Source organism: Manis javanica, chromosome 14 (genome assembly GCF_040802235.1).
Source record: "Manis javanica isolate MJ-LG chromosome 14, MJ_LKY, whole genome shotgun sequence".
NCBI lineage: Eukaryota > Metazoa > Chordata > Mammalia > Pholidota > Manidae > Manis > Manis javanica.
Window position 1 is genome coordinate 89,298,039 of NC_133169.1, and position 20,708 is coordinate 89,318,746.

A 20,708-nucleotide genomic window follows, 5' to 3' on the forward strand; every position below is an offset into this window, starting at 1 on the left:
GTCATGTTCTCTCGTCTTGGGTAGAGGTTGGTTTGTTCCCCAGAAAAATGTACAGTAACCTTTGTCTCGTACCCAAGAACCATGCAGTGTGGCAGCGCCCCATGTGCCTCGCGCATGGGGAAGGAGAAAGGTCACGCTAAGCGAAGGCTTCTGGCACGCACACTTCACAGGAAGAAACCATCACGAGAGTGTGAGGCACCAAAGCGAGAAAAGAATGAAAGCTGCAGTGGTTTTGGGTGTTTGGAGAATCACACTTTCTTCACTTTTCAGAAATTGGCTGTGGTGGAGCTCTACGGAGTCCACCGTCCTGTGGTCCTACAGGTAAAACCAGGCGCTTTAGGTTCTTCCTGACTTGTTTGGCTCCTGTGGTGAGACGGACTTTGTTACTGCCCAGGGTTACCTGCAAATGCAGGTGTGCTGCCTTTGGGAGCCAAACATGTCATAGCTGAGGGCCTTTTCTCTCTCGTCTCCCAGTATGCGTCAGGGACATACTGGGAGCAACAGGTCCCAGCTGGATTTGTGCCCTCCCCTGGGAATTAGAGCCTCTGTCCTTAATCCACTCCTGATTATTCGGCCCCTTCCTGCTAGTTAGAAGTGGGTTCTTTCTCAGGAAATAGAAAACGTGCTGTGCCCGCTGGTGACTCATTCCCAATTTAACAGCTGAAAATCTGCAGGAGGAGCCTCTTTCCTCTTGGAGGCTGTCCAGAAGGTCCAGCAGTTGTCTCTGTTCACCTCGTGGGTCTTTTGGGTCTCTTTGGATTATAGAAAACAGAAAAGTGACCTCAGCCAGCTTAAGGAAAAAGGGAATTTATTGGCTCACATGATTAAAAAGGCCCAAACCATGGCATCCAGACCCAAGCTCTCTGCCCCTCTCATCTCTGGCTTTGTCTGTTGGACTCACTCCCAGAGCCTGCATGGCACCTACAGTGGTTGCATAACCTTCCAGGCACAAGCCCAGCAGGAAACAGCAGGTAGCCTTTCCCCTTTCTTGTAGAAAAGTCCTGAAGTGCCCTCTGATCCAACTGACTTAGGTCTTGGGCCATCCCCAAACCAGCCCCAGTGTGCGGAGAGCTGCGTCCTTAGACTGCTCCTGCTCTGGGTCTTGTTCCCCACCCCGGGACGGGCAACGCCCCACCTGAGCACAGGACGTAGGGGTGAGAAAAATGAGGTGGCACTGTGCAGAAAGAAAGGGCAGTGGGAGCAGAGAGGCCGGTCCCCGTCTTCAGAGGAGCAGGCTGGGTTCCCCTTTCAGGGCTCTGAAGGACCCCACTTGGGCACCCCAGCTAGCCGCAGGTGGGGCCCTGCCCGTCCGGGAAGCAGCCCCCACCCAGCCTCTGCCTGCGGTTCTCCCGCCCACGTGCTGCTCAGAAAGACCACGACAGTTCTCTCTTCTTTCATATTACACATTTACTTAAAATACACAAATTTTTTTTAAAAGTCTGCAGAAGAAGAGACAAAAGAAGAAATGATCAGGAGCTGATGTAATTATGGTGGTTTTCACTGCACTTCTTGGTTTAAGGCAATTTAAAATACATACATAAAAATAATGGCAATTGAGTCATAGTTCAGAAAATCTAAAAACCACAATTCTACCACTCTAACCCAAGCACTATTTTAATTTTAAAGTATTTCCTTTCAGCTTTGCTCATATGGGTTTCTCACAAACTTTTAAATCTTTTTTTTTGCTTGACAGAGCGTGATAACCCAGCATTTTCTATATTGCTGTGTAGTCATTATCATCTAAGTGCAACATAATATTCCATTGGGCAGACACATCACAGTTAACTTTATCATTCTATCATTGAATATTTAGGTTGTTTCCTTTTTAAAGTTTTTTTACTGTTGGAAAAAATAGTATGTTGACTAGTTTTGGGGTATGTAACTTCTCTCATGTCTTATTTCCTGATGCTAGATTGTGAGAAAAGGGATTACTGCTTCAGAAGGTATAAACATTTTTATGACTCTTGCTGCCTACTGCCAAATTGGTTCTCAAAACTGCTGCATTTATCTCTTCTGCCTCCAGTAATTTATGAGAAGGATCAGTTTCACTACATTTTCCCAGCAATAGATTATTTGGATTTTCAAACATTTTCCTAATTTAATAAGCCAAAAACAGGTGTCATTTTTGTTTTAATTTAGATTTCTTTGATAAGGAGGGAGGCTGAGTGCTTTTATGTGTGTTTGTTTTTTAGCTGTATTTTCTGCTTTGCTTTACACTTTGTCTTTTCTTCATTTTAGACCCCAAAACGGCTTCTGAAACAGAAACGGATATCTGTGCCGAGTGGGAGATTAAGACCATCACTAGTGCTTTGAAGACCTACCTAAGGTAGGGACTTTCCATCGGCAAGGCAGGGTGCCAGCCTGTTACCATGCAGTCAGGAAAAATGCAGTTTTTTTTTTCCATTCTCCAGAACTGTCCGGGTGGGTGTTTGAGATGTGGAAACAGCTTATGCGTGGGTGCAATTAGCTCAGCTGGCCAAACTGATTGTAAATCATCCATAGTTGATGGGATATCATTGTGCGATGGTGCCAGGAGTAATTTAGGAAGCTTTGCTTTTTGTGAGAAGCTACTGTGATCAATAGCCTTTAACAGAACCTAAAAATGTAGTATTCCAAAACCCTTAATAAGTACTAACAAGGAATCATGTATCCCATTGTGTTGAGAAATGCATGGTCACGTACCCTAAGTATTTTGATAGTTGGTGCATTGCACAGAATAGTGTTTATTGCTGATATTGGTCCTTAAAAGTGAGAACTTAATGGAACTCCTTTTAGACCCTTTCCTCTTAGATTGGAAATGCAGTTGACCCTTGAATAATACAGGGGAAAGGGGCACCCACCTACCTCCTGCTCAGTCGAAAACCTTCAAGAAAACTTTCACTCTCCCAAAACTTAACTATTCATAGCCTCCTGTTGGCTGGAAGCCTTATTGATAATATAAAAAACCAATTAACACGTATTTTGTATGTAATATTATATACTGTATTCTTATATTAAACTAATATAAGAGAAAAGGAAATTGCTTTTCAAATTGTCTCAAATCTTCAAAAAATTTTCCAATATATTTATTGAAAAAAATCCACATGTAAACAGACCCATACAGTTCAAGCCATTGACTGTATCACTTCACTGGGAAGACTGTCTGCCTGGAAAAGGCAGCGTGTAATTGCCATGCTAGAGGACTGCTCGCTCCCTACCCCTCCCTCGGATAGTAAGGGGGGGAAGTGGTGGACTAGGTGCATCGCGGTTTCATGAATAGACTGACATTTATGCTGGATTCAAAGGGTAGGAATGTTACAGTTCTTTGCTGTGTAAGAAGTTCCTCTTACACAGAAAGGTAGCGGGGTGGGGGCTCGTCTTAAAGAGAAGGAGAACTATAGCACGAATTGTATAAGCATTTGTTCAGGTTTTGTGAAGACTCATTTGTCTTGAAAGCAAAGGCGGAAAAAGCCACAGGAAAGGAATGGGTGATGCAGGTTTTACTGGCATTTGGGGAACTGATGCAAGGATCTTGAAGCTAAGAGTAAGATGTGATGCAAGTGATGACTAAGAGTCCAGTGATAAGACTTTTATCCTGGTGAGAATAAAATAAAATCAGAACCAAGAATGCATAGTCTATTGAGAAGCTTATTATTTGGACTATTGGAAAAAACTCAAGTTTATAGTTAAACATATTCATACCCCAAATACCACTGTTGTAGTTGCACAAAACTGTATTGTTGTGGTTTATATTTAGCACATATTTGCACATGTTGATCAGCTATAGTGTAAAACATATATTTTTTTTAAGTAGCAAGTGAAATTTGATTCTATCATGCCTAATGTTAGGGGTTCCAGCCCTTTGGCATTCTGAAGCAATACTACATAGTGAATTCATCATGAAACCACCTATGAAAGTCTCTCCTAGTGTTTCCAGATGAGGTGACTCTAACAACAGGTTGCTGGGAACACGAGAGTTTAAGCACAGGAACCGTAAACGTTTAGCTGCCTGTTCCTCAGGCATACCTTAAATGCTCTTGGTGATGGGAGAGTCACTGCCTGAGGAGAAATCTCCTGGTTTGTGCCAGGCTTCTGCATTAGCACCTCTCTTGTTGAGACTGTGGAACATAGTTGTATCTATTCCCTCAAAAAAGAGAGAGAATGAACATTTCAGATGACATCTCAGGAGCCTTTCAAAAGGGAAGCAGTTGGACTAAGTCAAGTTGCTATTATTTCCCTGTGATCTTTGCCTTTGAGAAATGTCGTACAATTTGGTGGTGGCTGAGGTGCTATTTTAGAGTGACTGTGGTTATTTTCATTAAGCTGACTAGTGATATCCTTGTGTTCCAGAATGCTTCCAGGACCACTCATGATGTATCAGTTTCAAAGAAGTTTCATCAAAGCAGCAAGTAGGTTTTGCTTTTGTCATGGTTTTTAAGAAGAAGAGAATCGATTTTTCTATTGCAAAGAACAGTTAGCATCCCAAAATAAGTATTGTATTATCTAACCCTTTGTATTCTGCATGTAAACTATACATGTACATGCTCATGAGACTGACACAAAATAAAAATGAAACCAGTTGGGATTTCTGAGGGCCTTGCTACCCTACTGCATTTATAGCCAAGGAGAGGAACTTCAGAAGGGTGTTGGGGGTGTGGAGAGGGGAGGAAAGTAAGTTTGCCTTTCTGATTTTGATTATTGGAGTTCTAATTCCTTGGGGTTTTCCCTTGAAAAAATGTTCCATTTCCTCAAAATGCCCTTGAGTAGCATTTTGCAGAATGAATCAGACTTTGCACATTACCTAAATTCAGCACTGGAAGTGTTTCCCTGGATGTGACACCATTTATATAACTTCTCAGTCCTCCTTCCGTCACGGCTCCCGTGTACAGCCCATGGTCACTCTTCAGCTGTACCGTCCAGGTCCCGTGCGTCATATTACTGGCATTAAAATACCTGGGGATTAGATGCAGGCTACCCTCAGTATACTGGATCTGTCAACGTGGGGCAGGTCCCCTGTAAGGGGCAGTAAAATTCTCTGTCAGCTTCACACCTGGCACGAATCCCCGCGGCGCTGTCATGCCCTAGCCTCTGTGCCTCCCCTGCTTCCTTTAGGCCTTCAGACTTTGTTTACCCTGGTAGCTTTAAATGTTGTTCGCATACTACTGCCCTGACTTAGAAGTGCCTAGCGTTCTGGTGGCCTTATCTACTCACCGCTGTCCCCTTAAAAGTGGAATGAGAAAGACATGGGAAAATGCTGGGAGTGAAGACAGTGTCTATGAGATTTCTTTTTCAGGGAAATTCCAAACCCACAGCGACCATTCTCCGATTAGACCTCACATCGGCCCTATAAATAGGTGCGGTGGGTACTGCCCATCTATTTCTCACAGAAATGAAGCCACTTGCCCAAGTTCAAGAGAGCGTAATGGGCCGTGATTTAGGTTACAGGTTGGCAGAAAGGTTTACACATTTCATCTGCTATTCCCTTCTTCTGCCGGGACGGCTGTCACCCATGGCGAGCAGAACTGGACATTTTCTTTGATTTCTTTGATGCTGTCTTAAGGTGTTCATTTTGATATTTGAGACCCTTGCGATGTTGTTCATGCACGATTTGTTTACCACTTGAGTGCATGAAGTCCCTTCCTTCCTTGAAATGAGGTCGTCATTCTAGGGAGACAGCTGCTGCCCAGTGTGTTCCTGCTGCGAGTGCCAGCTGACTGGCTTCATGTCATCACATCATCATTTTGGATTGAATTCTTTGACAATCGTTTTTTTTTTTTTTTTTTAATGCACGGTTACAGAAAGCACCTTGAAAGCACTTCTGGATCTGGTCATTCTGGTCATGAGTACCCAGAACAGGATCATAAACCTTTGAGGCATCCTCAGTCTGTGAGGGCCCAACCTTTGGTTTCCTTTGATTCTGTTTTAGAAACTGACTAAGCTCTGACAGTGATCAACTATCCCCTCCCTCCTTCCTCTGCAGAGCTGGAGAACCAGGAGTCTCGGGTCTCTGAAATCCACAGCCTTGTTCATCGGCTCCCGGAGAAAAACAGGCAGATGTTACAGCTGCTCATGAACCACTTGGCAAAGTAGGTTTAAGATTGATTGCTGGCCCTTTTCTCACCCTTAGGAAGTTCTTATCGTGGCACTAAAGCTGGTTTCAGTTCTGCTTATGTTTCCCTCGCCCACTGTTGCATCAGGTGTGGTGGAAGCTTAGGGAAGAAATGTGTGAAATGTTAACTGCGGCGGATGACAGCAGCAAATGCCAGGTGGTGCTCGCAGAGGAGGCTGAGGAAGTGCCCATGGGCCCAGCTCACCAGGCAGAGTTCTCAGGGGATTTTTTGCTCTTGTGATGATCAAGGGCAAACAGGAATATGTTGTCCATGAGACCAGGTCACCAAGCACGGTTTTCAGGAGTTAGACGTTCTTGTGACGGTCGAGGGCAAACAGGAATATGTTGGGGGTTTACAGACTTTGGACGTGGAGTAAAGAGGCCTGGACTCCAGACTTGACTGGTCTTAAGTCACTTAAGCTGGCCCTGGACAAGCCACTCACCTCTTAATTCATTCGTCTCTTCATCTATCAAATATGGATGGTAGGTTCCCATTTATCTACAATATCATTGACTTTAAAAGTGACATGTATGAAAGCCTTTGAGGAAGTATAGAGAATAAAAGAATGATCTTTGGCAAATGCCCATTTCCCCTCTGAGATCATCAGAGCTTTCGGTGAGGGCCTGATTTTCCTGCTTGCAATATCTGTATTCTTCAGTTTAGAATTTTTGTGTATATGCTGTTGCTTTTAGGAATGGCCTTCCTGGCTTCTCTTGCTGTAGTGTTACTGCATGTGTACATGTTCTAATCTGCCACTGACTTTGATAAACATTCCTGATCAGAGACTAGAGCATCAGAAAAGACAGAGTATCGCGATTAACCTGAATCGGTAAGCGCTTCATTCTTCTGAACTGACCGACGCATTCTCAATCTGGCCCTTGCTCACTTTGTTCCTGCCATTAAGGCATCTCTTCGGGATAAGCCAATACTCTGCTGAGGAAGGTTATAGTGGTTCATTTTCCTGTTTCTGCCAAGCACTTGCGCTTAGTATTACCTTTTGGAGAGACGGTATATAAGTCACCATAAAGATTTCCACAGGTCTTAATGATGAAGAAACGAGTATTTTGCGTGTTGGTCAAATCGACTGGGCAGAGTCGGTGGCTGCCCCTCGTTGGTCATGTGTTTTTTTCCTTGCCCTGCCGGATTAGAACTGCATGTTCAGAAACAATTAAACATAGCAGAAAAATACAAGTTTTAGAGGAGAGTGCCCAAAAACTGTCAAAGAATCCTGATGAAGTGTGTTAATAAAATAATGGGAACTGGGCTTTAAAAAGTAACTGCAGATGTTCTGAGATGATGATTTTGGTGCCTGTCCCACACAATCCAGTCAGACATTTGTTCAACAGAAAAGCTAGCTTAGGTCTTAGTTGCAATACTTTGCACCCTTGAGGGGCCTGCACCAAAAAAGAGGAAGTTCCAGCTGCACACTCCAGCCAAGCACGTGGGCAATGCTCATGACTGCTGTATGGCCGCTGGGTCTTCAGGAGGCCTCCGTGCCTGCTGGGAGTGACTGGAGACAGGGTAGGAACCAGCTGCAAGTAGTTGGGCTTTGCAGCTGTGTATTTGTGATGAGAGCCTAGCTGGGCTGAGAGAGACCAAAAGTCAGTGGTGATCTAGCAGAGCCAGTACTGAATTTTCCCATTTTAAAAATGCCCTGAGAATTGGTAGGAACCTTTAATGAAGAAAAAAATACCTTCAGTGCCCTAAAGATTGATCCTGAGCAGTTGAGCCTGTTCCTGTCCTGGTGGTTCCTTTGCTTTCTCCCTCTTGTTCCACTCTCTGTTCTCTCTTCTCCGTTAAGTTCAGGCCTTCTTTTTCCCTGTAGCCCAAGGAGTGGTCCAGCTTGAAACATGCAGGTTACAGCTGTGACCTTGACCTTTTGCCTTCTAACAAATTTAAATGAATTTTGCCACTGAAGTTATTTTATGGCATTTCTGGAGCATTATGTCTTGTCTCTGAACTGAATGATTTTCTTTGGTCCTTTGAGGTCATATGGTATTTCTTTGTACACTTAATCATTAAGAAATCTACATACAGACAAGCTCTCCTGCCTGTAATGTGAGTTGGTTAAAGCTGATGTTAGAACACACAGATTTGGTCTCTGGAGCCTCTAGATTTAAAATGTCTTGGAGGAGATGGGTATAAATGAGCACTGCTGAAAGTAAGGCCTATTTATTTAGGTCTGAAAATATTCTTTGGCACCCAGAGGAGTTCTGAGATTCCACTTCAACTCCATATTCTCATTTACAGCACTGTCCTATTTTAAAATTGAATAGTAAGGGAAAGCTAACTTTGGATAAGAGGATTTCTGTTTCATTGCAGTTTTCTGGGCTCCAGACTTACCTAGGATACATCGGAGCTACTGTTCCCCCGATCCACTTACTCGCTGGCCAGCTTCCTTCCTGAGTTCTGGTTTCAGGGCTGCTTCTGCCGGGAGACCCAGTGCTTACTTCTCTCATCACCTCCTGTGGACGCCTGTGTATCTCCAGCGTTCGCTTCAAAGGGAAGACATGTGGTGTTGTGTATTTTTTTTAAGTACTCTTTTGAAGCACTTTCAAAATTGATTTCATTTAGCTCTAGAGGGAGAATTAGGACATTTTATATTGAATCCCAAGTAGAAATGCATTCAGAGAGGAGAAAAAAGTCTTAGGGGGAAAGGCTAAAAACTCCAAGCCTCCGAGCAAGTGATTACCCCGGGGCATCCCAATCACAGCGCTCTGGGGTTTATTTCAGACCTCGGATGGAGCATAAAAATTGTATGCAACTGAGCACATATTTGTGTTGTTCCAGCTTAAATCTTCTATGTTAATTAGATGGTTTCTGTTTGGGTCCTGGAATCTAGTGCACATCTGGAGTTGTGCGCCTCAAGCGCAGTGAGCCTCCCCTGGGGTGCTTCTCTCTGTCACAGTGCTGCGCCCCACCCCTGGGTTACTCAATGGGACTCTGGGGATCTGCATTTCTCATTTCCCCCGGGGTAATTATGATGTAAACAGTCTGTGGAGGACCACTTGGCTAGAGAATGGGCCATATGCAGGCATTTTCTAGGAGAGAGAAACGGTGTGGAGAGGAGTGGATTGGGATTTAGGAGGGCATCAGAGATCAGAAGAAGTTTGAAGCAGCAAGTTGAGAAAGGAGATTTTATTTCTTTAATCAAGTTAAGTAAAAAAAAAATCTGGTTTTGATTTCCCATGTCCTTACAACTCAACTTTGCGTCAAATTGAGTGTTCCGCAAATGACTGTTTTAAACTCACGCAAAAAGCGTTTTTAATAATAAAGAAAATTGTCCCCAGCTAGAGGTCTCCCCAACCTCTTTGATACCAGTTTAAAGCAGAGCTGTAGTAGGTAGTCTGTAGTGCCTACTGCAAGTGGTCTTGGTGAAATAACACTTAACAGAGAGCCTTAAGTCTATTGAGTGGTCTTTGCATGAATCCAGTGATACTTGGTTAAGATGTATGGGGCAAAAAGACCGGTTTGGGAGGGGGAATGAAAGCATCTGCGGCATGGGCACATCCACACTGAAACCCCAAAGTTTTGAGGCAGAGGGTGGGAGGGAGTGATGAAGAGGGCAAAGTCAGCTTTAGCCTCATTGTCGCTTGTGGATCCCTTACTGCTGATGTTTGTTTGAGCGATTGGTTACATGTTGTGGCTTTCCTAAAAGGATGAAATCGGGTAGATGTCAGGGATCATGAATATTATAGGGCAAATGCTTGGCATACAAGTGCAACCTTATCAAACTCTGTAGACGCCATTATCACAGCTTAACAAGGTTGGAGCATCTCGTGGCTTGGCTGTTGTCTCCTTTTACTGTGCCTGGAGCCTGAGTACTTCCAGGCATCCCTGCAAATCAAGAGGGATGTATTCATGTTGCCTTAATGATCTTAGGAGCCAAGTGAATTGGGTTCATGTACAAATGCCTGTGGTTGTAAAGAAAGTCGTTGCGAGGCCTTGGCACCAAGGAGGGTGGGCCCTGGTGGTTAACTAGCATTCCTTGACATTCTTAAGAAAGGGACAAAGTAAATGGAGGTGGGCATGGATACTTGGCATCAACATATGCCTTACAGATAACTCTGGTTTCTTCTTCCTCCACCCTAAGAGTAGAAGACAAGACTTAGTAGAGTGAAGTGCTGTTGAACACATGAAGCGAGCTAGTTATTTCCTTGCCACCGAGACTAGTCCAAACAAAATAGATGTGGAATTTTACAAAGCATATTTAAAAGAAAACAGTCCTTTTGAGATGATGGCTTTCTAAGACGGAATGCTCCTGTCAGCTTTCCTGGCAGGCTTCCCCCAGCCACCCACCCCGGCTCCTCGTCCTTCCTTCTCTCTAGTGACCACTGGCCGCCCACTGCTGCGGGGACGGCATTGCTGGCTGCCGCGCCACTGGGGTCCCTGATATCCCCACTAAGCCACGTTGACCACATTCTCCAGTCCCATTTGACTTCTATTTCACCATCTTCTACCCCGAACTGATAGTTCTGGTGACTTTTAACCCTTAACTATCCCCTGAATCCATCCACTTTTCTCCATTTCCATCACGAACTCCCTCGTCCAAGCTGCCAGCCTCCCTCTCCCAGCCTGCTTGCAGCGGCCTCCGCCCGCACTGCTCTGGCTAGTGGAGCTCTGGCTCCCGTCCAGTCCACAGAATGCGTGTTCCACACCCGGGGACTTGGAACACTGCAAATCTCAACATGTGATTCCCCTGCTTAGAAAACTTCAAAGGCAGCTTCCTTAGTGTTCTTAAGATAAAATTCTAGATACAGCCTCCCAGGCCTTGTCTGGACTGGGCCCCTTCAGACTTTGCAGCCTTACCTTGTGTCCCTCGTGATCATCATTGCAACCCCTACTGTGTGCCACACAGTAGACCCTCAAGAATATTTGTTGGGTGGAAGCCTGAATAGTCTCGGGACCATTTCTCCAACATGCGCTTTCCTGCTCCTGCTTTCTGCCTTTCGCAGTTCATTTTTCTCTGTCTGGAATGGTCCCTCCCTGGCCTCTGCCTGCCAAAGTCTACCTCATTCTTTAGCCTCAGTTCGGGTGCCCCTGCCTGCAAGAATCCTTTCTGCCCCAAGTGCCCTCTTGCCTTCCTGAACTGTCAGTAGCCTTTGCTTCCTCCCCTCTTTCAGCGGATATAGCATTCCACCTTTGGGGCAGTTTGCCGGGTATGTATCTCTTGTCACTCCTACTAGGTCATAAGCTCCCAAGGGACGGCAGGCTGTCTTCTTTTATCTTAGAGATGGCAAACTGGGGCCTCTTGCCAGCGCAGCCCACGCAGGTGCTCTGTTTGCATTGTTGTCCCACATATTGCTGTTCTTAAAATTTGGACAGATTTCCAACATTTTGTAATGAGGGTCATTTTACTTGAAAAAATTTAGATCCCTTTGCTAACAGTTGGCTGGAACTGAGAAGAGGCCACACCCTATCCCTGGCAGGCCTTCTTTGGTTCGCCTCGTTCCTAGTAGTCCCTGTTATCTCTGTGCCTGGCTCACTTCTTTCATGCCTCTTGCCTGCCTGGCCGTGGTGCAGGCATTTGGGTTTTCAACCCCTGGCCTACTTTTCTGCCAATCCCAGAAGAGAGGCTCAGTATTTGGTGATCACATAAGTGAACAAGCAGAAATGGGCTGGGAGAATTACTTCCCTGCCCAGTTCTGTTTTCCTCCTAAAAGATTTATTATTTCTGCTAGATTGGAGGTCCCTGAAAGAAATGGGAGATGCTGCTTCCAGGCCTGTTTAAGAGTATAAAGGGTGGGGAGGAGAGTATATTTTTTTAAGACTAAGAATGGGATTCTCAGAGGACCTCCTCTAGCTATTTTTGGCAAAGCCAGAGGAAAATCTATTTAAAGGGACACTGCAAAAACGACAACCACACATTTTAAAGCAAACAGGCAACTTAGCACTTTAAATTAATGGAAATGCAGAAGAAATTAGAGCTCAACCCTTATTTAGCCTAGCTTCCCAGACCTTCATGTACTTTTCAACCCAGAACTTTCTCTGTTCTGTGGCCTTCCAGCCTCCAGGATTAGGAGAACGAAAGCTACAAGTTCAGTTTAAACTTTTTGCTTAAAACAAAATCAACAAAGTTCCAGAATTCAAGGAACTAAATCTTTCACGCCACAAGAAACGCCCGTTCTGAAAGGGGAAATGCTTGGCCTCAGGCTGCTGCGGCTCGGTGGTCTTAGAGCTCCCTTGACTGGGGTCTCCTCTTTGTTCTGAGCAGTTTCACTCAGGTGGGTTAATTTTTTCAACAGCGTCCCTATGTCCTGATGCACCCTATGGGGTCACCCACGGAGTTCCCTCTCAAATTAGGGGGGCAGCAAAGAGGAGGACGCTATTTTTTTTCTTTCTTAGTGGCTGCTCCCATTTATTTCAGGCTATTATAAAAGTGGATTATTAACAAACAAAAGCATGATCTAGTTTCTTCTTTGCCAGCCCTTAGAAGAGTAAGATTTCTTGTTTCTTTTTGTCTCTTCCGTTTCTGCTTTCATTTGCGTCCTCTCTCTTTTCTCTTGGTGAGTCTAGCTGAAGGGTTGTCAATTCCATTTATCTTTTCAGAGGAACAGCTCTTAGACGCATTGATCTTTGCATTGTCCTTTTAGCCTCTGGACCGTTTATTTCTGCCCTGACCAGCCAGATTGCTTATGCACTGGCCCCGGGAGTCGTTTCCTTGAATGCCTCTCTTGTTTGGCTGAGCAGCAGCGATCGTCCCCTCACCCGGTGCGGGGCCTGAAGCCCTGCTCTGCCGCGTCCTCTTCGGGTAGCGCCGTGAGCCGTATCTGCAGTCCTCCTTTCCTTACAGTGACCAGTTTCCCGACCGGTCTTCACAGCTGTTGTGGCTCAAACACGTCAGCTGCAGCGATGAGGCCGGCAGACCTCTAGGCAGTCGCGGCTCCTCCGTAGGAGCTGAGAGCACAGGGATTGAGAGAGAACATTCTGGGGCCGGATTGCCTGGACGTGTCCTTGGCTCCTCTGTAACCTTGTGTGAATTACTTATCTCCTCCAGGCCTGGGTTTCCTCATCCAAAAAAAGGAGATAAAGTAATTGTATCAGAAGCTTTTTAATGGGCATATCAGATCCTCTTGGCTTCTCCTGTGTTTGTGTCACCTGCCACTGCAGCGACCAGTTGTGTGCCTACAGCTCACTTCGGGCAGGTGCGGCCAGGCACCTTGTCGTCTCGTGCCCATGCCGTGTGCCTCCTGTGTCTCACCACCCACCCATGGGAGGCATGACACAAAGTCATGTCCACACATGTACAGCCTAGAAGCAAGGACATGTTAAGAAAACTCCAAGAAGAAACCTTTGACTAATAGGAGGTGGGAGCTGGCATCCTAACTAGCAAGCACTAGACAGCCTCTTGCAAGAGGGTCCCGAAAAACTTAGCAAGTCCTGGTGCTTGCACCAGGCAGCGGCTGGCTCCTGTGCCCCATTCCCTTGAGAAGTCCTCATCAAGGAGTGTCATGTAAGCCGTTCCCTCAGTCTCTTCCCTCTGTGCAGACAGCAATAGCACCCACCCTCTTAGAGGTGGGTTAAATTAATTAGTCCACATAAAGCTCTTAGAAAAGTTCACCCTCCATATATGTAAGCTTTTAAGTTCTGTCTAGAAATCAGGGGTGGGGGAAGAGGGGTCAGGCAGCTGTGCCTTAAGGTGAAGGGAGAAGGGGAATTGTTCGGGCAACTCGACCAAAACAAGTTATTCCTGCTGCTGGGATAGGACTTTTGGTTATTGGCAAGCAAACCCTTAAGGTTGGGTGCTGAAAACACAGCACACACAGCTCGGGAGATTTTTGGGTGCGCGTGTGCTTGTTTCTGCTTTACTTTTATCGTCCTGGCAGTTAGTGTGCCTTTGGCCCAGAAGGCTGAGGAGCATCTCTCTCACCTTCCCTAGCAAGGGTTGAACCAGTGCAAGGTCAGCTGGGAGAAAGAACCATTGCTGTCTCCTTCCAGGTCACACGGTACACCGGGCCTCACACTTCCTTGCGAGTGACCAGGGCTGGTGATTCAGTTGTCCTGGGGAGCAGAGCATCCGTCCACAAGGACAAGCTGGGCGGGGCTCATTTCCACGCGAGGTCAGCAGCTCCTCACCCGCACCCTCCTGCTTCTTGGTGTCGCAAGGCTGATTTCAGCTCAGAAGCAGCCGTCTTTGCTGCAGTTTAATAACTCTTAATTTCCTGGAGGGGCACGACATGTTATATCATGACGACTCATCTTAGTCTGCACGGTCTGGTAATTTCCACTCATCTTTGTGATCTTCACAATGTTTGTCTTTGTGGGAGAGTCTGACTTGACTTCTTTCTTAGTTTGACTGGCCTCTCAGATGCCATCCCAGATTAAATGTTATCATCTGCTGTGAAACAGTTCTGTCAGCTCCCAGTTTACCCCCATCGGGCCGTCTTCACGTGAGCTTCCCTCCCCGAGTTAGTGGAATCTGCATTCAAGTATTAGTCTCCACTCTAAGGAAAGTTGGACATGTGTTCATCTTAATTCTGTCAGGGGAGAAACTCTTGCCTTTTAACTGAAGAGAGTGTTTGAATAAATACTCAGTTTGAATTTTGGTATCAGTCCTGTCTGTTTTCTCACATGTATAGAAATATTTTGCTTCAAGCACTTTAGCATACTGATTTTATGTTTCCAGTTTGGTATTGTAAGTGTAAAACATTATTTCTTGCTTCTGTGTAGTAGGTGGTAGAGGAATCCAAAATGTTTGGCTTGTTGGTTTATTGCAAGGAGGTCTTTGTGTACACTTGGAGATATATGGGATTTGATAGAATAGGATTACTGTTTTATGAAAGTCAGACTTACATTGAGAAAAATGGGATAACCCTAGGCCTCAAGAAAGTGGTTAGGTCTTCAGTTATAAGAAACAGAACTCAACTGTGGCTAATTAAAAAAGAAGGGAATTATTGGAAGTCTTCTGGGTCAGACACATAGTTGAAAGTAGAGTTGAACCATCAGACGTTGAAAAGCAACCTCAAGGGCCCTTATGTGCCTGGTATCCTACTACATGTGCCTACCCCATTCACTCTTCTCTTCTAAGTCTCAGATCTTCCTGTTTCACTGAGAAAGTACATACAATCAGGACAACTTCCACAAGGTACCACCACCATATCCACACCTGTGTCCATGTCTCTACCTTCCCTCTGTGTGTGACGGGGAAAGTCAGTGGTCCTACCTAAAGGCAGCCCCTTCCCTGGGGAACCAGGGCCATTCCTGGTTGTATCCTTAAGGTCTTGGTTCCAACAGTTTCCCCCTGTATTTCGTATATCATTAACTTTTCAGTCTCTGCTAAATCTTTCCCATCAGTACATGTTGTAATTTCTCCCATTCTTTGCAAGTAAAAAACAAAAACAAAAAAAACAGAAAACCTTTCTCAATCTTGCATCCCCTTCCAGATAGCATCCCATTTCTTTGTGTTCTTCTCAGCAGAATGTTTCAAAAAGTTATCTGTGTTGCTGTTTCCAAATCCTCTCTTGAATCTGCTCCAAACAGGCTTTTACACCCACTGCTCCACTGCAGTGTCTCACGTTGGTGTTGCTAAATCCGTTCCAGACTTCCTTTCTGGATGGTTCTGAAGGATGTAACGCCGGTTCTCCCTCCACCCTCCTTGAAACGCTCTCTTCGCTTGGCTTCCAGGACACCGGACTCTGGGAGTGCTCCCTCCCTCCCTGGCTGCTCCTTTTCCGTCTCCATTGCTCTGCCCAGCACTCAAGTTTCTGGTCCTTCGATCTGACCTGCCGTCCTCTTCTCTCCCTTCCCCACTGAGATCTTGCTCTAAGATTGCAGCTTCCAGCTCCTCTGCTCTCTACTCACTAGCATCGCCTGACTCTTTTCCGTAGCGCTGATCACCATCTAATATCCTATACAGCCGGGTTATTTATTGTTCTTCTCTTCTCACCGCAGTGTAAGTTCCATGCAGTCAGAGATTTCTGCTTTTATACTGCTGTATCCCTAACACCTAGACCAGAGCTTTACATACAGTAGCAGATACTCCACAGATATTTGAGGAATAACAAATGAAATAAAGGGTGGAGAGTATTCGGAGAACTCACGGGCAGCCCCTTTGGAGCACTACCTTTGGAATGTCTCGTCTCTGACTGCCTTTGTCCTTAAGTGGTTCTGTTGTGACTAAACATTCTTAGTAAAGAGAGTTGTAATGGCCTCTCTTGGGTAATGCACCCACTTCTGTGGTGGTCTGGTAGCGGGGTACTCAACTGACATTCTTGGTCGGACCATATATAATGGGAGGGGGCAGTCTAATGAAAAACTGGTTGCTGCTATTGAAAGAATGCCAAGCGAGGAAAAACACAAAGTATTCACAAGAGTTGTGTTTGCTTATATACCATTCTTCACCTTGGAGATTCCCTGTTTTATATTGAAAGCTTCAGGCCTTGGCACAAATATCAACTCTATGGTGAATCTTATAAGTGCCTGGATAATGTAGAAGATGTATGATGTAGTAGATGGGACCATGATAATGATAAACACAAAAGAGCAAACATACCATTCAGATGTTTTTCTAATATCTTAACACAGCACAGTTTCCCAGAAGGCTTGAATCTGTTTTTGCATGAGATGGCACTTCGCAAAAGCCTAGGGCCTCCCTTCAGTACGTCTGCAGATGTGCCCTGGACCCAAAATAATCTCCAGTAGTGTTTGATAGAGTGAAGATACTGGTTTACCAACCCTCAAAACTGGACACATTTAAACATGTTTCCTTAAATTACCAGGTAAATGGGGATTTCCCATTTCAGGCATGTCTCTAAGTATAGCTAGCTAGTCAGGTTTTCTGGTCTATTGACATTTTGCTTCTTAAAGAAATACATTTCCTTCCTCACTAGAACTGCCACTCAGACTACTTTGCATGTCGCCTAGATATGAGTTTCCTCCCAACATTGTTGCTTGTCTCACACGGCTGTTCTCCCTGGCTCTAGCCAGATGGTTAGTGAGGCAGAGAACATTGACAAAAGCATATATTTTCCTTTATTCTTCATATCATTAAGGTGTCATGATCCTTGACATGAAAAAGCTCATCAGAAATTGTTCTAGTCATGGTTAAGTATCATCTTATTCAATTGAAACTTAACATAAACCTTATGGAAATGTCTTGCTGTTTTATGTTCCTTCTAATGCTCCCTCTCGGGATGGGGAGAATCCAAAATTGGTTATCTAATAAGCTAACCCATAAAGGACCTAGAATAGTGCCTTATTTTAAAATAAAGCCAAAAGAAAGAATTCCAAAGTGAAGCACTTTCAACAGCAAAAATTTTAAGTTGTGTGCCAGTTCGTATCAAAGGAGGCTGTCCTTGGATCCCTGTGCTCTGTGGAATCTGCCAGCTTGTTAAAAACTGTGCTTTCTGAATCATATCAGGCATCTTTTCCAAGCACAACAGTATAAAACTGGAAATCAATTACAAGAAGAAACAGAAAAAACAAACACATGGAGGCTAAACAACATGGTACTAAATACTCAATGGGCCAGTGAGGAAATCAAAGGGGAATTTTTTAAAACTTGGAGAACAATGAAACTAGAAACACCACAGTTCAAAATCTTTGGAGCACAGACAAAAGCAGTTGAAAGAGGGGAATTTAAAGTGATGTAGACCCACCTCAAGAAACAAGAGATATGTTAAATACGCTATCTAACCCTGCCCCTAAAGGAACTTGAAAAAAGAACAATTCACAATGCCCAAAGTTAGCAGAAGAAAGGAAATAATAAAGATCAAAGCAGAAATAAGTAGAGACAAAAATACAAAAGATCAATGAAACTAAGAACTGGTCCTTTGAAATATAAACAAAATTGATTAGCCTTTAGCTAGACTCATCAAGAAAAAAGAGGACTCAAATAAAACCAGAAATGAGAAGTTAGAATTGACACTACAGAAATATAAACAATTATAAGAGATTACTATGAAAAACTGTATGCCAACAAATTGGACAACCTAGAAGAAATGGAAAAATTCTTAGAAACATTCAATCTTCCAAGACTGAACCAGGAAGAAATAGAAAATCTGAGTAGACTGATTACTAGTAATGAAAATGAATTGGTAATAAAAAACTACTGACAAACAAAAGGCCTTGACCAGAAGTCCTCACATAGAATTCTATGAACATTAGAAGAAGAGTTAATACCTCTCATTCTCAAACTATTCCAAAAAATTGAAGACAAAGGAAAGCTTCCAAATGCATTCTATGAGGCTAGCACCACCCTGATACCAAGACAGACACTAAAAAAAAAAAAAAAAAAAAGAAAATGACAGACCAATATCCCTGATGCAATAGATGCAAAAATCTTCAACAGAATATTGGCAAACTAAATTCAAAATTACATTAAGAGGATCATACACCATGATCCGTTGTGATTTATTCCAGGGATACAAGAATGGTTCAACGTCCATAAATCAATTAGTGTGATATACCACATTAATTAAAGGAAGGATAAAACCATATGGTCATCTCAATAAATACTGAAAAAGCATTTAACAAAATTCAACATTATTCATGCTAAAAACTCTCAAAAAAATGGCTATCAAAAGAACATATCTCAATGTAATAAATACCATATACAACAAACCCACAGCTAGTATTCTCAGTGGTGAAAAGCTGAAAGCTTTTCCTCTAAAATCAGGAAGCAAGACAGGGGGGCCCATTCTTATCACTTTTATTCAGCATAGTACTGGAAGTCTTAGCCACAGCAATCAGACAAGAAAAAGAAAAGAGATTCAATTTTTTTTTTTTTGAGAGGGTATCTCTCATATTTATTGATCAAATGGTTGTTAACAACAATAAAATTCAGTATAGGGGGGTCAATGCTCAATGCACAATCATTAATCCATCTCAAGCCTAATTCTCGTCAGTCTCCAATCTTCTGAAGCATAACGAACAAGTTCTTACATGGTGAACGAATTCTTACATAGTGAATAAATTCTTACATGGTGATCAGTACAAGGGCAGTCATCACAGAAACTTTCGGTTTTGATCACGCATTATGACCTATAAACAATCAGGTCAAATAGGAATATTCGTTTGATTTTTGTACTTGATTTATATGTTGATCCCACATTTCTCCTATTATTATTATTATTTTTATTTTTAATAAAATGCTGAAGTGGTAGGTAGATGCAAGATAAAGGTAGAAAACATAGTTTAGTGCTGTAAGAGGGCAAATGTAGATGATCAGATGATCAGGTGTGTGCCTATGGACTAAGTATTAATCCAGGCTAGACAAGGGCATCAAGACATCCACGGATGCAGAAGATTTCTCTCAAAGCAGGGGGGGTGAGGTTCTGAGCCTCACCTCTGTTGATCCCCAAATTCTCACCTGATGGCCCCCCTGCGACTGTGCCTGTCTTAGGTTGTTCCTCCCTTGAGGAATCTTATTCGTGAAAAGAGATTCAAATTTGTAAGGAAGAAGCAAAATTGTCACTATTTGGAGATGACATGATACTATATATAGAAAACCCTAAAGAGCCCACCAAAAAACTGTTAGAACGAATAAATGAATTCAGTAAAATTACCGGGTGCAAAATCAATATACAGAAATATGTTGCATTTCTATGTGCAAATAACAAACTAGCAGAAAGAGAATTTAAGAAAACAGTTCCACTCACAATTGCATCAAGAATATTAAAATACCTAGGAGGAAATCTAACCAAGAAGGTGAAAGAAGTGTTCTCTGAAAACTATAAGACATCGATGAAAGCAATTAAAGACAAAGATGGCAACAAATAAATGGAAAGCTATTCCATGCTCATGGATAGGAAGACTTAATGTCATTAAAATGACCATCCTGCCCAAAGCAATCTACAGATTCAATGAATCCCTATCAAAATACCAGTAGCATTTTTCACAGAACTAGAGCAAATGATCCTAAAATGTGTATTAATTAGCCAAATAAATCTTGAGAGAGAAGTCATGGTTAGGTCTGGAGATATCATGCTCCCTGATTTCAAACTATACTACAAAGCTATAGTGATCAGAACAGTATGGTACTGGCACAAAAATAGACACATAGATCAGTGGAACAGAACAATGAGCCCAGAAACAAGCCCATGCTATCTGACCAATATGATGAGGCAACAATATGCTGTGGGGAAAACAGAGTGTCTTTTACCTAATAAATGGTATTAGGGAAACTAAACACTACATGCAAAAGAATGAAACTGGACCACTTCCTTACACCATGCACAAAAATAAACTCAGAATGGATTGAAGCTCTAAATATAAGACCTGAAATTATGAAACTCCTGGAAGAAAGCGTAAGCAGTCAGCTCTTGAATACTGACATTAGTAATTTTTTTCTGGAGATGTGCCCCTAGGCAAGGGAAACAAAAGCAAAAATAAATAAGTGGGTCTGTGGCATCAAACTAAAAAAGCTTCTGCATGGCAAAGGAAACCACCAACAAAATGAAAGAGCAATCTGTTGATGATAGAATATATTTGCAAATAATATATCCAATATGGGGCTAATGTTCAAAATATATAGTCATATTTGAAAGCCCCAATCAAAATATGTAAAGTTATATGATTCAACACCAAAAAAATGTTAATCTGATTAAGAAATGGGCAGAGGACCTGAATAGACATTTTGCCAAAGAAGATGTAGAGATGGCCAATAGGCACATGAAAAGA

General features: G+C 43.4%; 1 protein-coding gene across 8 annotated transcripts in view; it reads left to right on the forward strand.

The window, feature by feature from the left end:
- Positions 1-20,708, forward strand: part of ARHGAP26 (Rho GTPase activating protein 26) — a 404,986-nt gene that overhangs the window by 247,191 nt on the left and 137,087 nt on the right. For all 8 annotated transcript variants that reach the window (XR_012125172.1, XM_073221874.1, XM_073221875.1 and 5 more), the window contains exons 15-17: positions 2,239-2,326; positions 4,330-4,388; positions 5,960-6,065. Coding sequence is in view for 7 of the 8 variants with exons in the window: in XM_073221874.1 (XP_073077975.1) it covers positions 2,239-2,326; positions 4,330-4,388; positions 5,960-6,065 (253 nt within the window). In the remaining variant the exon portion in view is untranslated. The remainder of the gene's footprint in view (positions 1-2,238; positions 2,327-4,329; positions 4,389-5,959; positions 6,066-20,708) is intronic.